General features: G+C 39.2%; 1 protein-coding gene across 6 annotated transcripts in view; it reads right to left on the reverse strand.

The window, feature by feature from the left end:
• Positions 1 to 224: 224 nt before the first annotated feature.
• ANKRD44 (ankyrin repeat domain 44) overlaps positions 225 to 20164 on the reverse strand; it is a 312430-nt gene continuing 292490 nt past the window's right edge. For 2 of the 6 annotated variants that reach the window (XM_059393117.1, XM_059393114.1), the window contains exons 23-29: positions 14072 to 14155; positions 12599 to 12744; positions 12077 to 12159; positions 8255 to 8337; positions 6949 to 7040; positions 6159 to 6194; positions 3155 to 4582 (exon numbers count right to left, since the gene is read on the reverse strand). In XM_059393117.1, coding sequence (XP_059249100.1) covers positions 4335 to 4582; positions 6159 to 6194; positions 6949 to 7040; positions 8255 to 8337; positions 12077 to 12159; positions 12599 to 12744; positions 14072 to 14155 — 772 coding nt within the window. In that variant the 3' untranslated portion in view covers positions 3155 to 4334. Of the gene's footprint in view, positions 4583 to 6158; positions 6195 to 6948; positions 7041 to 8254; positions 8338 to 12076; positions 12160 to 12598; positions 12745 to 14071; positions 14156 to 20164 lie in introns of all 6 variants that reach the window. The other 4 variants (XM_059393119.1, XM_059393120.1, XM_059393118.1 and 1 more) reach the window with 2 other exon arrangements.

Here is a 20164-nt window from a genome sequence, read left to right on the forward strand (position 1 = left end):
CGGGCCTTAATATATAGAACATACACAAATATACATGTCTGACTTCCCCGGACCCCACCAACTGCAATGTTACAAACAGAAATGCAAATCTGGAAAAATTCTTCTATCTTGATTAGTAATTCTCAAAATGTAAAGTCATTTTGGCTTTGGTGGAAGCAAAGATGTAAATTAGCAGAGCAACTGGTAAAAAAGGATAAATCAGAAAAAGTAAAGACAAACACAAATTGCAACAATATTTGTACCGTTTTTATTTGTAAAAATAACCATCTGAATGCATTTCCATAGTATATTACAGTTAAGTACTTCATTACATTATTAGCATTCAGTAGTTGAAAAAGTATTAAACTGTGCTTGAAAAGATTCAGATTGGTTCAAAGTCATTCACTGAACTAAAAGTCATTTCCCCCATTTTTACAGTCATGACATTTACCAGAGTCATTCAACTCCAATTTACATAAGCAAACATTACAGACAAAATCCCACTGAAAGCATCAAACAGTATTTTATGCTGTTACAAATATGTTATGCAAAATATAACACTGGCACCAGATTTGTATCATCGTGCTTTGCAAAGATATATTGCACATGCTAAAGCATAAAATATGTAGACAAAACTACCAAACAAAAGGTATTTGCATTGAATTTTTAGATCACTGCATAAGAAACGCATAGAATTACATTTTTACACACACTCAGATTGTCACTATCTTGAAACGCTTTTCCCCTCTAACATTGACCTATGGTTTACAGTTTTGTAAGAAGAAAGCATTTTAGCACTGCAAAATTAAACATTATCCCTATAGAAAACTTCAGCATTTTCATTTTCATTTCTAAGCAGGTAAGGGGAAAGAGGAAAAAGACACTTTATACATTCAAAGAAAGGCTGAAATGAAAACTCACTGGTATTATATTGCTCTGATAACACTCAAAGGAAAAAATACAAAACATTTCACAGAACATCTTCAGAATATACAAATATAAAAAGGCACTCTAACTTCGTATTACAAGACAAAAAAAAGGGATGAGTTCTTCAACCAACGCAACAGATAAGCAAACCAGGTTGCTCAACAGGACGAATAGTGCAGCAGATCCGTTTGATGTTCTTGTTCTAATTTCATAATCAAATAAAAAAAAAATCAAGCAGCTGTTGACTGCCTAAAGTACCAAAACATACTACAGTGCCCTTTTAGTAGTGATAAATAGAAATCCCCTGAGCTTTTTACTGTAGAATCATAGCAGATTTTAGGCAATTTGGAGATAGTAATGGATTTACCAAGGACAGGCAGACACGGCGAATAGGTAAGTGCGATGAAAACGTGATCCCTGTGAATATGGTTGAAATACAGACTAAAAATAACACAGTCAGGTAGAAAGCACTACACAACCAAGACTTGCTTAAAAGCACAAAGCTCTGTGTGTGTGTGTGTGTGTGTGTGTGTGTGTTTTGCTTAGAAAGCTACATTGCAAATCTAGTTCTATTTCTAAGAGATGTACTTAAAACACACAGAACTCATAGTTTTTGAAGTCACTTCCTAAAGAAAAAAAATTTGGTCTCGGGGAATGGAGAAACAGTGAGAGAGTGGGAGAGAGATTTGATTCCATGGACAATTCACGGCGAGCATGAGTTCATTTTGTTCTTTTGTTCTCCTTCTTTCTATCCGTGAGAGAGTGGGGAAAAGCCAAAATGCAGCTGTGTGGAGAGAAGTGTCCCCGGGCCAGCACTGCTTTGCTGCCACCTTCGTTGTTCTCTGTGCTACTCTACAGGAAAAATGTGAATGCTGCTTCACCATTACAAGCAGGCATTTCCTTTCCTGCTTTAAACGCCAATGCACCAAGATTTCCATTCACTTCTAGAAAAAGACACCACAGTATATCGTGCTTTTTTTTAGCATTGGAGCTTGCTTCCTTTTCAGTGTTTTGGTAAAGATAAGGTTGTTACTGCTCATTAGCAATTTATCTACTTTTCAAAAACTGCGTCTTCTCTAAACGAACAAAAAGGACAGAGGAAGGAGGGGGACCACAACACCAAAACATGAAAAAACAATGTCGGTGGTGTCGAAAGCTTCCCGGGAAATTATTACCAATTCTGTAAGTCCTCTGAACAAGTTCTCATTTGTGAAGAACCCAAGGTGAGTTTTGCATTAAGTCAGGATATTAAAAGAGTAAGAGTAAAGTCTTTTATGATTAGATGAAAAATAGAATACAGCGTGTGTATTTGATCCAGATATGCTAGAACACTGTTTTAAAAATATCTCACATACGTTAGAAAATAGAAATTTCCACGGTTGAAAATGGAACTGACTATAAAATGTCAGAGTCCTGACAACATGTTTCTCTCCCGTTTCTTCCTCAAGTGGAAAATAGCACATGAGCTGGTGATTTGTATTTCCTCTCCTGGTTACACGTGCTCACACACTGACATCATTTCCCATTAGGTTCCTGGGACCACGTGAGATTTTCAGTGTGTTCAGAGTAATTTCTGTAAATTTCTTTGGGCCACCTTTGTGCGTATGACCCACCACACACCTCAGTTCTCATCTTGCAGAAGAGCATAAGGATGGCAGTGTCTCCCAAACGCTCTAGGCTGGCTACAGACTGGGGCTGAGCAATGGAGGCTGTACCCCTCTTCAACCGACGTGGAAGAGCCCGAGGAAACCTCAGCAGGGGAAATGCTGGGCTTGGCCCCAGGCTGGCCGGTTAGCCCAGCGAGGGTCCTGCGTGCTCTCCTGCTTTTGTGTTATTCCAAGTAAGACACGCAGCGATTAAAGCAGAGAACAACCAGTGGATGTTTCCTCGGCCTTTGTTTCATTTCAAATAAATATAAACACATTTACATCAAAAGTATATGAACATTTTTCTCTAGTTTGGCAAAAAAAAAATAAGCCTTGGTCAACAGGTCATCAGTTACAAATGTTAAGCCACCAACCAGAAATCTGTGTCATAAGAAATATAAAACACAATAAAGACTGTTACACAAAAAGATTACATTTTAACTCCATAGAAAAGCTACTTCAGTTCTCACTTGCATTTTGAAGGAAAGCAATTTAAATTCTTCTGTTTTAGACTGAAGCAGTTTGGTCCTCACGTACAGCTGGTTGATGAACTACAGACATATATATATATATATATATACACATATACATATACATATGTGTGCGTGTGTATGTGCGTAATGTTTAAAGAGTCTCATTCTTCTTTTTGTACAGCTATTCCAGGTGCAGAACGGGGTCCATTTGACCTAGAAGCTTTGGCAGAGGGAGCAGACACAGTATTCACTATGTTGATTCGATCATCAAGCAACTATCAAGTGGCTTTAATTTTCACATCACCCATTTCTACCTTCTGTTTTGTACCTTGTTTCCTTTTGTTGTCACCCTTCCACTCACTTGGTATGACCTTGACTGAGAAGCTCATTTAATACTTTACTACTGATAAGCAACTGATGGTTCTGACCTTTTTCAAAAGCTAGCATTCTGATTTAAGGATGAACTAACAAAAACACAAATAAAAGGTAGCCACATATTAAATCTGCATATGTCTCAAAGTTCTGGTGCAATACAATTTTTCACCTGAAATATTATTAGACAGATTTGGGTTCAATCAGGCAGTGGAAAATTAGTCCCAGGCTCGTTACAGGGAGTACTGGGGGCCGTATTTGTGTTAAAAGAAAAAAGCAACTTGAATTTTTGGTGAATTTTTCCATTCATCTGGCAACTTTAATAAAAATCCTTGGAAAGAAGTTCTGGGTATTTAAGTGCTTGCTATAGAGAGGATATGCATAATTGGACTCCCTTAAAAAGATTATTACAGGCATCATTTCGGAAGATGAACACCTCTAGCTTTGGCTTCTAGTGAGGAAGTAAACATCAAAGTGAGAAGAGGTTTGAGGCAATTCCTACCCTCTCTTCCCCTCCCCTCAGGGGACACGAATGTCACATCGATATACTTCTGAGAGCTCACTGCTGAGTGAGTAAACAACAACAAAAAACATTCTTTCTAGAGAACCATTCCCCCTCAATTGCATTATGCCAAAAGAAAAAGAATCAAATGCATTTTTTACTTAAAATGTCTTACTTAAAATGAGAGGTAGACTTGCACAGAAGTAGCTTAGATCTAAGGAAAACATGAAAACACAAATAAAAATCAGGGCCCATTTCTGTGAGTGCCTTGCCCTACAGCCTAGCTGCCCTCCCTGGATTTGATTAATTCCTTTTCTACCGGCTTCTGGAAGCCCAGGCCCATAATAATACTCAAACACAACATAAGCCTGGAATTCATGTTTCTTTCCCTTCTTCCAATATGGGTGATCAAGGAAAAGCTTCTACAGTCCAAAGTCAAAACGTTTCGGAATCAGAGTCATTTTCATTGTACCCATCCTCTGAGCCTACGTTGTTACTGCACAGGCTAACCATGCTACCCAGATTGGAGAGGGTCGTCCTGCTCAAATTGTCTTTTTTAAAACAAACGAAGTTGACAGCCGTCATTGTACTGGAAGGAGAAAAAGGCATCATGGTAGCCAAAATGAGGGCCAGGCAGTCAGCCACGTCTTTGTTAGGAGCGCAAGCCAGGGCCGGGGTATGACCTGGGCGTAAATGCAGACAAGGCAGTGGTTAGTCCAGGAAATCCAAAGGCGGCGTGAGCATTCCACAGTACATCTCATACGACCTCACACGCGGAGATGTATGTTGAGTTAGAAATCATGCCAGGCAAAAAGAGGAGTTACTTCCCACAAGTCATGCTAGGGGTCAGGCTAGAGGGAACTGGGAAGGGGAGACATTTTATGAAGGGGACTTGGTTTTTCCATTTACATGACAACAAGCACTATGTTACCCGAAGTTAGGCAGAACTCTAGTCTTCATCTAATGAACAGAAACACAAGGGGGCAGGGGTGGGACCCAATTACAGACACACACAAACAAATGACACCCCCCAACACAAAAACAAAAACACAAAAACAAAAACAAAAACAAAAACAAAAATGACAGCACCAGGACAACCACAGAGGTGTTTCCACTTGAAAGCACACGCACACCAAGGCACACCATGCGCCTCAGGCTTGGGCCGGAACACTCTCATTCTGAGAACAATGACTTTCATAGCATGTCGGATTAGAAAACATTGAAAATCCCAAGTCTGCAAATGCGACTAACGCAGTTTTCTTGCTTTACGTGTGTTTATATAAAGTATGTACCCATGAACTCGTTCTAGGGAAATGGAATCATTGGAGCAGATCAGACAGGAAAGCACTGGCTGTTTGCGATTTAAAACTTACTATCATTTAAGAGAAATTTAACAGAATTTTCAAAAATAGCAACACCAACCAACCAAAGTCGTCCAACAATGATTGGTGTGGGAAAATGGTTCTGGAGTCCTGTCATTCTCCACCATTTAGACTTGATGGGTCCCATCCGGAAGAGAAAACTAACTTAACACGTGCAGGGGGAGGTAGATACATTCTGTGACTTAATTACCGCCCTTATCCAACCTTCATTCCACTGACCTGAAAGGGTCAGCCTATGCCCTCCACCCGCAGATTTCCTATTACGCTTCCCTTATTTATTCAGAGCTAGTGGCTAGTGTGATAAAACTCCACATTTCGTCAACTCCTATCAACATTGGAGAGTTTCTGCCCCTCCCCCAGCCCCCAACAGATGGTTCCTCTCTGCAGCATGGAACCAAGTAAGAACAGACGGGAATCTGAACCTTCCGTCCCATGCAAGTCCCGGAGGAGTAAAGGATTTATGAGTGTCGTGCTGGACAGAACTGCCTCAGACTGTTCCCAGGCCTCTGGGATGCAAGTGAGCTCCAGAAAGGCCTCAGCTCCACTGATCCAGGGCTCTCGTTCCTAAGATTGCTGTTGGCAGGGGAAGCCTCAGATGCAGCACGGAGAAAGACACGACTGATTTCTTTTGAGCTCTCTGGGCCATTTTGAAGAAAAAACTGTGTACTTCTGCATGCCAACCCTAAGCTACATAATAGTGGTAAGGGGGCGAGGGAAAGGAAGGAGGGACAACCGAGGAGAGGAGGTGACAGGGAACTTTCTGCACCTCCTAGATGAGTCAGGCTGGGGACGGAGGGGGGTACATGCTAGGATAAACGGGGCTGCAAAACAAAAGCTAGTAGGAATTAGCTAATGATGTCATATGGCTAATGCTTACTTCTGAGAAACAGGCATGGGCTGCTAGTTCCAATACCTGTAATAAGCATTAATTGAGTTGTGTTAATGATAAATGCCACAATTAATGACACATTGAAAAAATTACATCATTCATAAATATCCAGAAATTCGTCTTTCACTCCCCATGGTTAATAGGTATTGTGCTTAAAATGGTATTTCACATAATTCTGTTATTCATTCACTTTCCAAGGAAGCAGAGTAGAAAGCTTCTGTTGAGAGTTCATTTAGAAAAGGAATGTTACAGAGATCAGGAGAAGCTTTCAAGCCTAGAAAGTCATTCAAAAATTGTACTCATGCTCCCCAAATATCCTTACTGAGAATATGAGTTTTGATCTGTTCTTTAAAAAGAAAAAAAAAAGTTTGATCTCAGAATGAACTGAAATACAAAGACCTCGGTCTTTCTCGGAGCCCTTGAGCATGCACTAATGCCATGTGTGGTCTCTAACTCTCCAGCGCACGCAGTTAGAATTCTGAATGCCCGTCTGCCAGCTTTTCAGTGTGTCCAAAAGGGCTGAGCCGCCACGCTGAGGGGTTAGAGAGGAGCTGCTGGTGTCACATGCAGAATGGAAGGCACTGGTGGGCTGTGCGTGGATCACGTGTTTTACAAAGACAGACAGGACAGACTATCCCTGTTGGATGTCTCACACACAGAAACTGCCAAGGGGGAGAGAATTCTTACTGCCTTTTTAATGAGCACCTATCGTCCTCACTTCCCCCGGCTTCACAGCACAGGGAAGGCACCTGCGCAACTGCTTACCGTTCCCACTTACCGTTTTCATCCACAGCGAGTACACAGGCCCCTTTGGCCAACAGCTCCTCAACCACCACCTTCAAGCCGTTTCGTGCAGCAACGTGGAGAGGTCTGAAAGAAGACAGCAGCCAGCGTCAACTGGGATACGGATTTGTGTGAGAACGTGTCATTGTGGGGAGCTGCATTGCCAAAAGGAAGAAAATGCTTAAGAAAATACTTAATAAATATAATATATATAAATATAAAGTAGATTTATATATAAATATAAAATAAATACTTAAGAAAATACGTGCATATTATTACTTTTTTAAAATAAAAATATTTGTCGACCAGATCTTTTCCAGGTGTTAACCTTCAACTCTTTTTCCATGTCGGCCCAGATTTCTCTGCAGATATGACAAATATTCTGGATCTCAAATGACCTCAATGACAGTAAACAGGAAGCCAGAAAAGGAACGTAAGCTCTAGCTTGCTTTCTACCTTCCTTTCTACCTCAGCATTTGAGTCACTGTTTCACACGGTACATCAAGATGACTGGTATTAATATCACCCATATATATTTATCTTAAACCTCCCTGTTATTACTAAATGTACTAAATGATATTTTGTTGAATTTAGAATACCTTAAAGAATAATGTCAAACCCAGTATATTCATTTCTGCTATACACTTCTTAAGAAACTTAACGGGAAAAAAAATCCCAATATTCCTTTGCCCTTAAATGTAGGTAATTTCCTAAAATGGGAAATGAATCAGATTTAGGTCTTTCATGCTGAGGAGTACACTGAACTATATTAAAATATAACGAAGACAAACTGCTTAGAAACTCTTCAAATGTATTCTGAGAACATGATTTATAAAACTGTCATTTTCCAGTAAGAACACATAATGCTAATATATTATATTACAAAATTCCATGAAGGCATAACAAAATAAAGATTCTAACTAAAAATGTCTAGCTTGGTGTGCCTGGGTGGCTCAGTAGGTTAAAGCCTCTGCTTTCAGTTCAGGTCATGATCCCAGGGTCCTGGGAAAGAGCCCCGCATCTGGCTTTCTGCTCAGCGGGGAGCCTGCTACCTCCTCTCTCTCTGGCTGCCTCTCTGCCTACTTGTGATCTCTGTCAAATAAATAAATAAATAAAATCTTAAAAAAAAAAATGTCTAGCTTGGTCAGCGTTTGTAGGTATGTGACTCTAAACTTCGTGAAGGGGAAGCCAGGTCTGTGTTTTTCACCACTGTATTCTCTGGTACACAGGATACTCTAAATATTTACCAAATCAACGACTATGAATCTGGGTCCAAATCAAACTTTAGAAGTCACACTTACGTCTGCAGTGCATTATTTTTTGCATTAATAAGGCTCTCATCTTGTATCTTGTCAAGTATTAACAAGGCACATTTTTCATGACCCTAATGAAGAAAAAAAAAAATGGTAAGAAACACGGGACAGAAACAGAGAAAGGCTCCTGAAAAATTACTTCATTGGGCTTTAAATTTAAACTGAACATCATTTGCCTAAAAACATTTTATAAGGCAACTTTCTGAGTAATTCCTTTTTCTTCTAAAAAGCAAATGGTTAAAGGACCCTAGACTCTTAAAGATTCTAGGTAAGGTCTTAGGACTTGAATAATGTAAACTTGATCTAAAATATTAATATAGTGGGGCACCTGGGTGGCTCAGTCGGTTAAGCGGCTGCCTTCCACTCAGGGCATGATCCCAGAGTCCTGGGATCCAGGCCCACATAGGGCTTCCTGCTGGGCGGGAAGCCTGCTTCTCCCTCTCCCACTCCTCCTGCTTGTGTTCCCTCTCTCACATTCTCTCTCTCTATCAGATAAATAAAGTGAAATCTTTAAAAAATATATATTAATATTTCGAAGATCACTGCAGCAGTACTGTTGAGAGAGCTGAGGCAGAAGCTAGCTCAGCAAAGCCAACTGGCAAACAGAGAGGAGAATTAGAAGCAGCCTTTTACATCCATCAGCGCTACTTTTTAAACATATGTCAAGTCCCATCTCCTTCCTCAAGCCTTCACTGACCACTTCAGGGACCCATCTACCCTTGAAATCTCCATGATGTCTGTTATCAGTATCACTTATCACTGTGAACTGCTTCATGCTGGAAAACGACTGTCAGGAAAGCTCCTTCTTTTCTTCCTCAATCAGGGCAAGATACCTGCTTGTATCTTAAAGGAGATGGTTGATAATTAAAAAAAAAATTAACTGAAAAGTCTAGAGACCCTTCTACAATTTCAGGTCTATGCCCTGGTTTCCTTAACTTTGATCCTCAAAGTGTGGCGCACAGACCAGCAACCTGGGAGTCAGAAACGTTGAATCTCAGGCCCCACTCTAGACCTGCATTTTGACAAGAGCCTCTGGTGATTCCTTTTGCATAATCAAGTTTGAAGAGCACTGAACTTCTCTTCCTGAAAACACTACACTTTGAAATAAACTTCATGAAATGGAGCCCTTTCTGGGGTTTCCACGGGCTTCCCAGAGCAAGAAGTGAGAAAGTACAACGGCTGAAAGGAACAGCCAAAGCATCTGGTACCACAGAGGACACCTTTAACACCATGTTGACGCCAACCACTACCACTGGTGTTAACTACAGTCACACACTATAACGCCTTATAAGGGAGCCCCAGAAATGTCCATGGAGTTGTCCTTGTCACGCACTGCCGGTGGAGGGTAAATGGTTGTGATCTTATGAGAGGTACATTTGGGCTGAAAAATCTTCACAGCTATAGACTCAATGGTTTTACATTTAGGAATCTATCTTAAAGGAACAAGTAAGAATTCTTAAAAAAAAAAATTCTCTACAATTAGCACCACCTATAGTAGCATATGTTTGAAAACAAGCAAATGTCTAACCATTGAGGATGGTTGGAATAAAGGATGGCACATTCTTAAGGTAGAATACCATATGTTTTCTAAAACGTGATACAATTTGATATCTAAAAGAAAGATATTCATGGGTTGTGTGGGGGACTCTGTCCGTTAAGCATCGAACTCTTGATTTCGGCTCAGGTAATGAGCTCACGGGCTTCAGCAGGGGGTCTGCTTTAAGATTCTCTCCCTTTGCCCTTCCCCCCGCTCTCTCTGTCTCTCTAAAATAAATAAGTCTTTAAAAAAAAGCTTCATAAAATACAATTCAGGAACAAAAGCAGGTTTTAAGGTTTTAAAACATGATCTTGTTTTTGTAAAATTGTGTATATTTATATACCATTTATCTTTTATGGAAGCAGGAATCTTGAGCTACATGTGAACACAATGCTCTTAAAAAAAGAAAAGAAAAACAAAAAACCTCGAACACATTCCTTGCATTGAACTGTGGACCAGGAATAAAAGGGCAAAGGGTAGAAATGCACACGAACGCACTTATTTGCCTCCGAGGAGAGTATTTTTGGGGCTGTGTTATAAATTACAATGTCTTCAAAGGGAACAAAATGAAAACAAGTGGACCTGGTTGTATTTAAGAAGCCACATAACTAAGGTCCTAACCTGTGTTTAAACCCAAGTTGATGTGGAATTTTGATCGGAATGGTATTAAAAGTATAGATTGCTCTAGGCAGAATAGACCTTTTAACAATGTTTATTCTTCCGATCCAAGAGCATGGAACGGTCTTCCATCTTTTTGTGTCTTCTTCAGTTTCTTTCATGAGTGTTCTGTAGTTCCTCGAGTGCAGATCCTTTACCTATTTGGTTAGGTTTATTCCCAGGTATCTTATGGTTCTTGGTGCTATAGTAAATGGAATCGATTCTCTAATTTCCCTTTCTGTATTTTCATTGTTAGTGTATAAGAAAGCCACTGATTTCTGCACATTTGATTTGTATCCTGCCACGTTGCTGAATTGCTGTATGAGTAGTAGTTTGGGGGTGGAGTTTTTTGGGTTTTCCATATAAAGAATCATGTCATCTGTGAAGAGAGAGAGTTTGACTTCTTCATTGCCAATTTGGATACCTTTTATTTCTCTTTGTTGTCTGATTGCTGTTGCTAGGACTTCTAATACTATGTTGAACAAGAGTGGTGAAAGTGGGCATCCTTGTCGTGTTCCTGATCTCAACGGGAAGGCTGCAAGCTTTTTCCCATTGAGGATGATATTTGCTGTGGGTCTTTCATAGATAGATTTGATGAGGTTCAGAAATGTTCCCTCTATCCCTATACTTTGAAGTGTTTTAATCAGGAACGGATGCTGGATTTTGTCAAATGCTTTTTCTGCATCAATTGAGAGCACCATGTGGTTCTTCTCTCTTCTCATATTAATTTGTTGTATCACATTGATTGATTTGCGAATGTTGAACCATCCTTGTAGCCCAGGGACGAATCCCACCTGACCATGGTGGATAATCTTTTTAATGTGCTGTTGGATCCTGTTGGCTAGGATCTTGTTGAGAATCTTAGCATCCATATTCATCAGTGATATTGGTCTAAAATTCTCCTTTTTGGTAGGGTCTTGGCCTGGTTTGGGGATCAGGGTAATGCTGGCTTCATAAAAAGAGTCTGAAAGTTTTCTTTCTGCTCCAATTTTTTGAAACAGCTTCAGGAGAATAGGTGTTATTTCTTCTTTGAAAATTTGGTAGAATTCCCCAGGGAATCCGTCAGGTCCTGGGCTCTTGTTTTTTGGGAGGTTTTTGATCACTGCTTCAATCTTGTTATTAGATATCGGTCTGTTCAGGTTGTCGATTTCTTCCTGGTTCAATTTTGGGAGTTTATAGTTTTCGAGGAATGCATCCATTTCATCTAGGTTGATAAGCTTATTGGCATATAACTGTTGATAATAACTTCTGATGATTGTTTCTACTTCCTTGGTCTTAGATGTGATCTCTCCCTTTTCATTCATAATTTTATGAATTTGGGCTTTCTCTTTGATGTGGTACTACACCCCCTAGAGACAGAGGGAGTGGCAACATCAGGAGACAGACTGCGTAAGAATGGAGGTGGCCAATGCCCTGGAAAGCATATCCTCGTCAACCCCTACGTGGGTCTGCCCTGTGGCTTCTTCCCCTTCCATCCTGCTGACAGTGGACAACACCCTGAGAAAACGCACATCTTATGAGCCATGGTACACACTTCTGAGATAGCATTTAAGTGGTTTAACGGTATGAGTATGATTACAACCCGAAGTAACAGTGTTTCAAATTCATTTACATACTTTGCTACTAGCCAGATGTAAGGATGTATTCAAGTCTTTATCCTTGACAGTCAGATCAGCCAGGGCACTGTTCACCAAAATATCTACAGAAAAAGCCAAAAGAGAGTTACTTGGGTGACATGCTAATTACAATAACACATTCAAATTAGTATGGACACATCATCATAGCTGATGTTTTTAAAGAGAAAAAGGAAAAATGTATTGCCCTATTGTTCTGTTGAAATCCAAGGTCTACAGACATTCATTGTAATCATCTTTGTAGCTTTGTTATTTCCAGGTAAAATAATTCTGTTGCTGTATTTGGTCTCTCAATGTTGAGTTCTTTTATTGTTCAAAGACAAGGTCCACCAGTTATCAAGTAACAGGGGACTGAAGACAATTAGCAAGTAGAATCGAGTGGCTTAAATAAAACGTTGGCCTTCTTTACATGCATATACCAAGACACTAACTGGTTTCTTGGTTTTACAAAGTTACTGCGGTTGGGTTGGGCCTGAGCACGAAGCCCGCCAGCCGAGCACATACCCACAGCGCCTGCCTGCCCGTTCTCGGCCGCCATCATCAGTGCTGTTTTCCCTGAATTATCTGCTGCATTCACTTCTGCATTGTGTCTCAGAAGAAGCTGCAAGCACTCCACGTGGTCAGCGAATGCCGCCGCATGCAGGGGTGTCCTGATGATGGAAAACAAATAGGATTCTAGCTCCCTTTAAACGCAACACTCTCTCTGTATACGCCTGAGAAACATGGGCACAGTGTCATCCCAGGGACTTAAAACTTCTCAGTTTACAGAAATAACAATTAGGCCTTCTCTCAAGTCCATTCTGTGTGGACACTGAACGGTCACCTATGTGAATGGCGCCCCCTAGATTTGGAGGGTGGCAGTGGTGGCCCTGATAATAAAATCAGCATCTTTACTGATCCTTTGATGTTGAGTTCCAGTGACTTCTCATTTTTGATAAAGATATTTTCAGATTTGGAGTGTCTGTCTGGCTCAGTCGGTAGAGTACGTGACTCTTGAACTTGGGGTCGTGAGTTTGAGCCCCACACTGGTTGTAGAGATTACTTAAAAAGGATACTTTCAAAATTGAGCCTTAAATTTGCAGATAATTGGGTATTTAAATAATAAAAAAGTCTCCATTATCTAATATGGAGAGTTGATTTTTCTAAGAGATTGTATTATTTATCAAAATTAAAAATTAAATCTAAATTAAAAATTAAAAATTATAGAGGGCACGGATTGCATGGAGCACTGGGTGTGGTGAAAAAAAAATGAATACTGTTTTTCTGAAAATAAATAAATCAATTTAATAAAAAAAAATAAATCTAAAACTTCATCTCCAAGACATACTTGGTCATGTGAACAGACACATAAAATACTAGGCTGTTTCATAGTAAAATATTAGAAACAACTAAATGTTCTATAAAAGAAGGCAGGCTGAATAAATGTCTGTCCATTCAATGAAGTGATATCCAGCTTTAAAAAGAATATGATAAATCTATATATTCTGGCATGAAAAGTTCTCCAAGATACACTAAAAGCAGAGCACTGCAATAGAATTCTCCTATTTGCATAAAAAGAACATGAGCATATATTTTCATATATGGTTATAGCTATGTACAGAAAATATTGGAGAGGATATAAAAATTTTAAAAGAATAGTTTAAGGTAGTTTTCTAGATGGAAGAAAAGACTAAGAGTAATTTCTTCTAATTATATACCCTTTATTATATTTAATTTTTAAAAGCCATGCTTTTAGAGGTGCCTGGCTGGTTCACGAGGTAGAGCATGTGACTCTTGATCTCAGGGTTTTAAGTTTGAGCCCCATGTTGGGTATAGAGATTATTATTACGGAAACAAAATAATTAAAAAAAAAATAAAAACCATGCTTTTATGTTACTTTTTCAATTAAAAAGTAACAAGTGTTTGGCTACTTTGCAACCACAAAGCAGAGACTAAGACTGATCAAGACAAGAAGCCTGCCGCCTTAGGGTCACTTACCTGCCTTTGTCATCTCTGCAATTGACAATACTGGCATCTATGGCCCCGAGAAGCAATGATGCACAATTCTCATGGTCATTTATTCTAAAATGAAAATAGATTTTACATTAAAAAATTTAACATTAAAAAAAATTATATATGCCTTCCTACTCCATCTTCCCAGGCACCGTATATTTAACAATCAGACACATTAAAAAATGTCTGGTGCAAATCTCTGTGCTTTCTGTTCTGTTCAAATAATTCAAGGAGACAATTTAGGTCCTACAGATAAACTTCACTTAACGTTTCCTGAGGCAGGCAGTCTCTCAGGAGTCCTTCTGAACCGTTTTAGTGACGAGGTGGGATTTGAAGTTGACTCCTCACAGCCTAGAGGAGCGGACACGGAGACAAAGTACCTGCCGAACCCTCTGAGTCCACTGTTCCTCTTGCTGCCAAGGGCTAAGGGTGGGTCACTCTTGGATTTGAGGTCTGCCTCCTTGTGTGTAACTCTCTAAGCCAAACAAACTTTTTCCAAAACTTTTTAAGGGAAAGTTCCCAGAAAGATTATGTGATGCAGGAAAGGCTCTGGGACAGCCAGAGTGGGAATCCACAACAATAGCAGACTAACAGGGACCTTTAGGTCAGCCCACAGCGTAAGCCATTGGGAGATTTGTAAATGAAGACAAAACCACAGACTATTTTGACCCATAGCACATTAATGTCTATATAGGGAAGAGCTGAACTCTTAAAAGCCATTTGGGTGTCCACCCTGGTAAAGAAAGCTTGTGAAGAGTAAACGATCTATAGTTAATGAGAACCTCGGAAGGCAAAGCCACAAAATGGATGGGCGTGGGTTGAGCACTTAAAAGCCGTTAGAGTGCTCGCCACAGACATCTAAGACTCCCACCATAGAATAAGTCAGTTACGGAACAGGTTAGACTGACAGTGGGTCACTCGCCAACCTCAAGAAAATTTCCATGCAACAAGGTACACTGAATCCCAACACCACACAGATCCCAAACCCAGTGGCACATCTCTTTCAGGTATTAATTTGGCTCCAAGAGACTCAAGCCTTTGCTAAAAAAACGAGATCCTCGAGTTTCAGAGAACAGAGCATTCTGCCTCCCAGAACACTTGCTTATTTTATGTCCACAAACCGTGGCTGCCATAGTTATCTACAAAAATGGCAAAATCTTACTTACACGACCCAGAACTACAATGACCAGCATGGGGAATATTCCAGTTAGATAAGATCATTCATTTAAGAACTACACTTGAAAGCAAGGGTTCCCAAATCAACAAACAGAATGGGATACCTATTGTGACTGGTATGCAGAAGCTTCCAAAAAGCTTCAAGCTTCCAAAACAGCTTCACTGAAAGGTCCACTGCCAAGGCTAATGAAAAACTAAAGACACAAGAGGTACCTAAAACAAAGAGTGTTAAGCCTGAAATGACTCCTGCTGCTGCCCTCTATCCTTCTTTACCTCAGTGCTCACAGTCTAGGAATTCTCTACCTGAATTTCTGCTGCGAAGGGGCGACAGGGTCAGAAACAAGTCTTCGCAAAGTTAATGGCTTTATTGCTGCAACGGCTCCAAGGCCAGAAACCCCAAACCGCACCTAGGCTTCCCTCATTGCACCATCATCAAAACACTGACTCAGAAACTGGTGTCTCATTTGCAATCCATCAGGACACTGGAAGAAAGATTGTCCTAGAAGGTTTTGTGCAAATCCTCTGATAGCGGCTCAAATGCCCCCACATATACCCTCAACGAAGGGCCCCTGTAAGGACCCCTTCCGGTGTTGACGAGACACCAAACAATTCTCCAATCAACTGCTACCAGTTATTCTAACACTTAAGGGGAAGTAAAATTAAAATTAATAGAAAATTCTTGCCAAATTCTGGTAGATGCCAGGACACGACTCTCTACTTTAAACGCCACTGACTCCAGAGCCTGCATTTTGGGACCTGGGAAAACCAGCAGGGTTGGGCAAATGGTGAGAATTCTCACCAGATTCAGCTTTCCTGGTCTCTCTGGCGGCTGGTCAAGGGGGGAAGGTATAATTTCGTGTTGTCCCTTCTTTTCCAAATTCAGACTCTTGTTTATTTGGTTGTGAGAGAGCCACTGGTTACTGATCCTTTTCTCTCCCAGGGACTGCTATGGCCTTGTTGGTCCTAAATCCTTCTTTCTTTTGACTTTCTTGGGGAAGTAGCTCTGGATCTTGGGAAAGCAGCATCTTTTGCACCATCTTTGAGGAGATCTTGCATTCATGGGTTGTTCAGTGATGCCAGGAATAGGTATTGTTCATCCTGGCTGAAACCGGGCAAGATACTGAAAGGCCTTTTTTTCCCCTTCTTTTTTTAAAGTAGCTTTACCATTGGTCAGAAGTTGGCCAAATAGGCAGCTGGTATTCAGAGTCTAATTGTGACTTTCTTTAGGCCTTCCCCGTAAGCTAAAATGAAGCTATGTATGGGGTGAGGGGTAGGGACTGGGGGGCATTCTAAAGACAAACAGCTCTAAATCTAGAACAAAGGAATCGTTTGATTTCTACCTCAGTTGAAGGAAGATCTTCTCCTTGATACAAAGAAGAAAATTAAAGAGAATGTCATTGGATGAACAGGTCAGGCCCCCTTTCTTTGAGGAATTAAAATCAACTCTCTTTGCCTTGCAAACTGAGTTTTTAAAGAACAGAAAAAGCTTGCTTATCTGTTTTACCAATCCAAAACCTCTCTTACTCATCTCAAAAGGCTTATAGGTATTGGAAAATCCCTCTTGGAGGATCTTGCTTTCCTTCCTTGTGCCTTTGAGCTCTACCTGGTCTTCTCCAGGAACTCCTTTCCAGGCCCTCTCTTTGAAATGCACATTTCAGAGAGATAACTGCGATCAGAAAAAAGGAGGAAAAAAAATAAAGGGTATTTGGAAACTAGGGAAATAAAAAATCTTAAGTCTTGATGGGCACTAGGTAATGTATGGAATTGTTGAATCGCTATATTGTACACATGAAATGAATATAACACTGTATGTTAACTAACTGGCATATGAATAAAAACTTAAGGGCACCTGGCCGGCTCAGTCAGTGGAGCATGCCACTCTTGATCTCAGGGTCTTGAGTTCAAGCCCCACACCAGGCACAGAATTTACTTTAAATAAAACTTAAAAACACCCCCCCCCCAAAACCAACATTATATATTAACTATACTGGAATTAAAAAAAAAATAAAAAAATCTCAAGTTTTCTCAATATTAGTAGAAAGTTTAAGCCATCTGAGCAGATAACCTTCACCTATTCCATTTGCTAGAAACACAATCTGGATCTGTGCTTTTGTTTTGTTTTTTAAATAAACTAGGTTAAATTTTGCATTATCATACCTGCTTAAAGCCTAAAATTTAAAAACAAAAGTTATGTAAGACTGATGATTCACAGACCTATACCCCTGAAACAAATAAATATATTATATGTAAATAAAAAAAGGAAAAAAGAAAAAAGTTATTAAGATTTCTGTTCGTGTCCATCTATGTGTGTATGTATGTCTATGTACGTACATTATGTTGTTTTCTATCTCCAGATGGTATTGTCAAAATTAAGTCGTAAAGAGCTCTATTTAATTGGCTTAAAGAACATTAAGCACTTGGGGTGCCTGTCAGTTAAGCGGCTGATTCTTGGTTTCGGCTCAGGTCATGATCTCAGGGTTGTGAGTCTGAGCCCCTGCGTGGGGCTCCACTGGGTACGGGGCTTCCTCAAGATTCTCTCTCTCCCTCTCCCTGTGCCCCCTAATAAATAAAAATAAAATAAGATAATGAAAAGAGCACTTACATAAGTCATATATATTTTCAGAAATATAGAAACTGAGTTTCTATATTTGAGTTAAATGTTTTCCAGGTTCAAATGATCTGGGTTAATCTTTGGTAAACAAAGACTAGTTCTAGGTTAGTTGGTGTAATTAAAACGGGCATGTATTCAGAGTTATTAGCACTTATAATGCAGAGGTAAAACTTTTATTCTACCTAGGTTTACTAAAGGTCAAATAAGCTCATGTTATCACTGTTACAGAATTTGTCAATCAGAAAGATAATTTAAAATGATAGTTAGCTGTTTAAAATCTCAGAGTTTTCACGAGTGATCTAAACATAATCATTAAGAACAAGTAAATTAAATAGATATAAGTAAGGTAAAACTTTATAAGTAAACTTTTGACAACAATCATGCTTTATGGTATGTATACTTAAAAATAGTTTCCAAAATGTTTTTGGTAATGGGAAACCTCAGTTAAACTGAGATACTTTAAATGACGCATATTCATTGACTCCTGGATCATTTCCAATTAATATAAAACTCTGAAACATTATCACCGAACATAGATTTATCCACTTTTGGCTTCCTTTGACAGAGGAACTACAGATATTTGGCTCCATTAGTAAACGTGTTTTATAACACATTGAAATATGGATCATGAAGAAGAATGTACTCCTAGGAATTAGGAAGCTTATTTATGTGTTTGCTAATCCACAGAATGCTAATGGAACTGACAATTCACTAGTGCTTACCTCTTAGTTTTCACTAGTCATTAAGGATTCTAGGGGTTAAAAATTTTAATCAATTAAAACTATTTAGAAATAATAAGGATGACAGAAAATAATTTTAAGAAAAATAGATAATAAAAGTAGAATGTATTTTTTTTTTTGGCTAAGGAAAGGTATGAAAGACATGGTTTTTGGTTTTTTATTTATTTATTTTTTTTGCTAAGAAAAAAGAGAAAGGAATTTTGTCTTAAAGTAAAATGATTATTTGTTGTTTTTTTCTGGAATGAGAAAGAGAGGGAAAACTTAGGACAAAATCTGAATGGATGTAAAAGCTCTGTGGAATGGATGTAAAACTCTGTGGAAAAGGAATCTAGGAAAAGGAATTCTCTGTGGTCAAGCTGGCGAAGATTGGAATGGATTTACTTAAGTTTAAAAAAATGAGTTTTAATATCAAAAGTACACTAGTGCAAAATTAGAATTTGGTTTTCTCTCTGTTAAAGGAACAAAGGTTTTTTTCCCCCTTAGATTATTGATCTGCTTTTAATAAGAAAATGTAAGTAAAGTTCTTCTGTTGCTTTTTAACCTCTTTTTAAAAAAATTTTTTAAAAAAATTTATTTATGTGACAGATTGAGATCACAAGTAGGCAGCAAGGAAGAGAGAGAGAGGAGGAAGCAGGCTCCCTGCTGAGCAGAGAGCCGGATGTGGGACTCAGTCCCAGGATCATGACCTGAGCCAAAGGCGGAGGCTTTAACCCACTGAGCCACCCAGGTGCCCCTTTTATTAACCTCTTAAGTAACCCTCCTGAAAAGCAGAGATTCTGTGTCTTACCAAAATAATTTACTGTGCTTTAGGCTATCTTGCTCAATCTTTAATTTATTTTTATAAACTATTTTTATTTTTTATTTATAGTTTATATTTATTTTTATATTATAAATTAAAATATTTATATGTTTATTTATATTTTATTTATAAATTTTTAATGTATCCTTAATTACTTAAGAAAACCCAGTCTTCTTGGGGTGCCTGGGTGGCTCAGTGGGTTAAAGTCTCTGCCTTCAGCTCAGGTCACGATCTCAGGGTCCTGGGATCGAGTCCTGCATTGCGCTCTCTGCTCAGAGGGGAGCCTGCTTCCCTCTCTCTCTCTCTCTCTCTCTGCCTGCCTCTCTGCCTACCTGTGATCTCTGTCTGTCAAATAAATAAATGAAATCTTAAAAAAAAAAAAAAAGGAATCCCGGTCTTCTTAACACTAGAAGAGGTATGGAGGTTTTTGGTTTGTTTTTGAGCCATTACCTAACTTTCTCTATTTATCTTTAATGTCCGTATCTGTATCACTTCAGTTGAATGGTTAACTAAACACTGTTGCACAGTGACCTATGATCCTATTTGACTAAGTATTTTAAAATCTTTTGATATTTTTGACAAGTAAATAAATGCATAAGTTGATCAACAGGACAACCGGCTTCAAGAAGTGTCCTCTCTGGGATTATTTTTAACTTCAGCAATTCTAGTTGGTTTGGCTCATGGGGACCCTGGGTCAGGCATGCCTGCAAACATTAGGAATACTTTTACTATTAATAATTATCTTCCTCATC

Source organism: Mustela nigripes, chromosome 3 (assembly GCF_022355385.1).
Source record: "Mustela nigripes isolate SB6536 chromosome 3, MUSNIG.SB6536, whole genome shotgun sequence".
NCBI lineage: Eukaryota > Metazoa > Chordata > Mammalia > Carnivora > Mustelidae > Mustela > Mustela nigripes.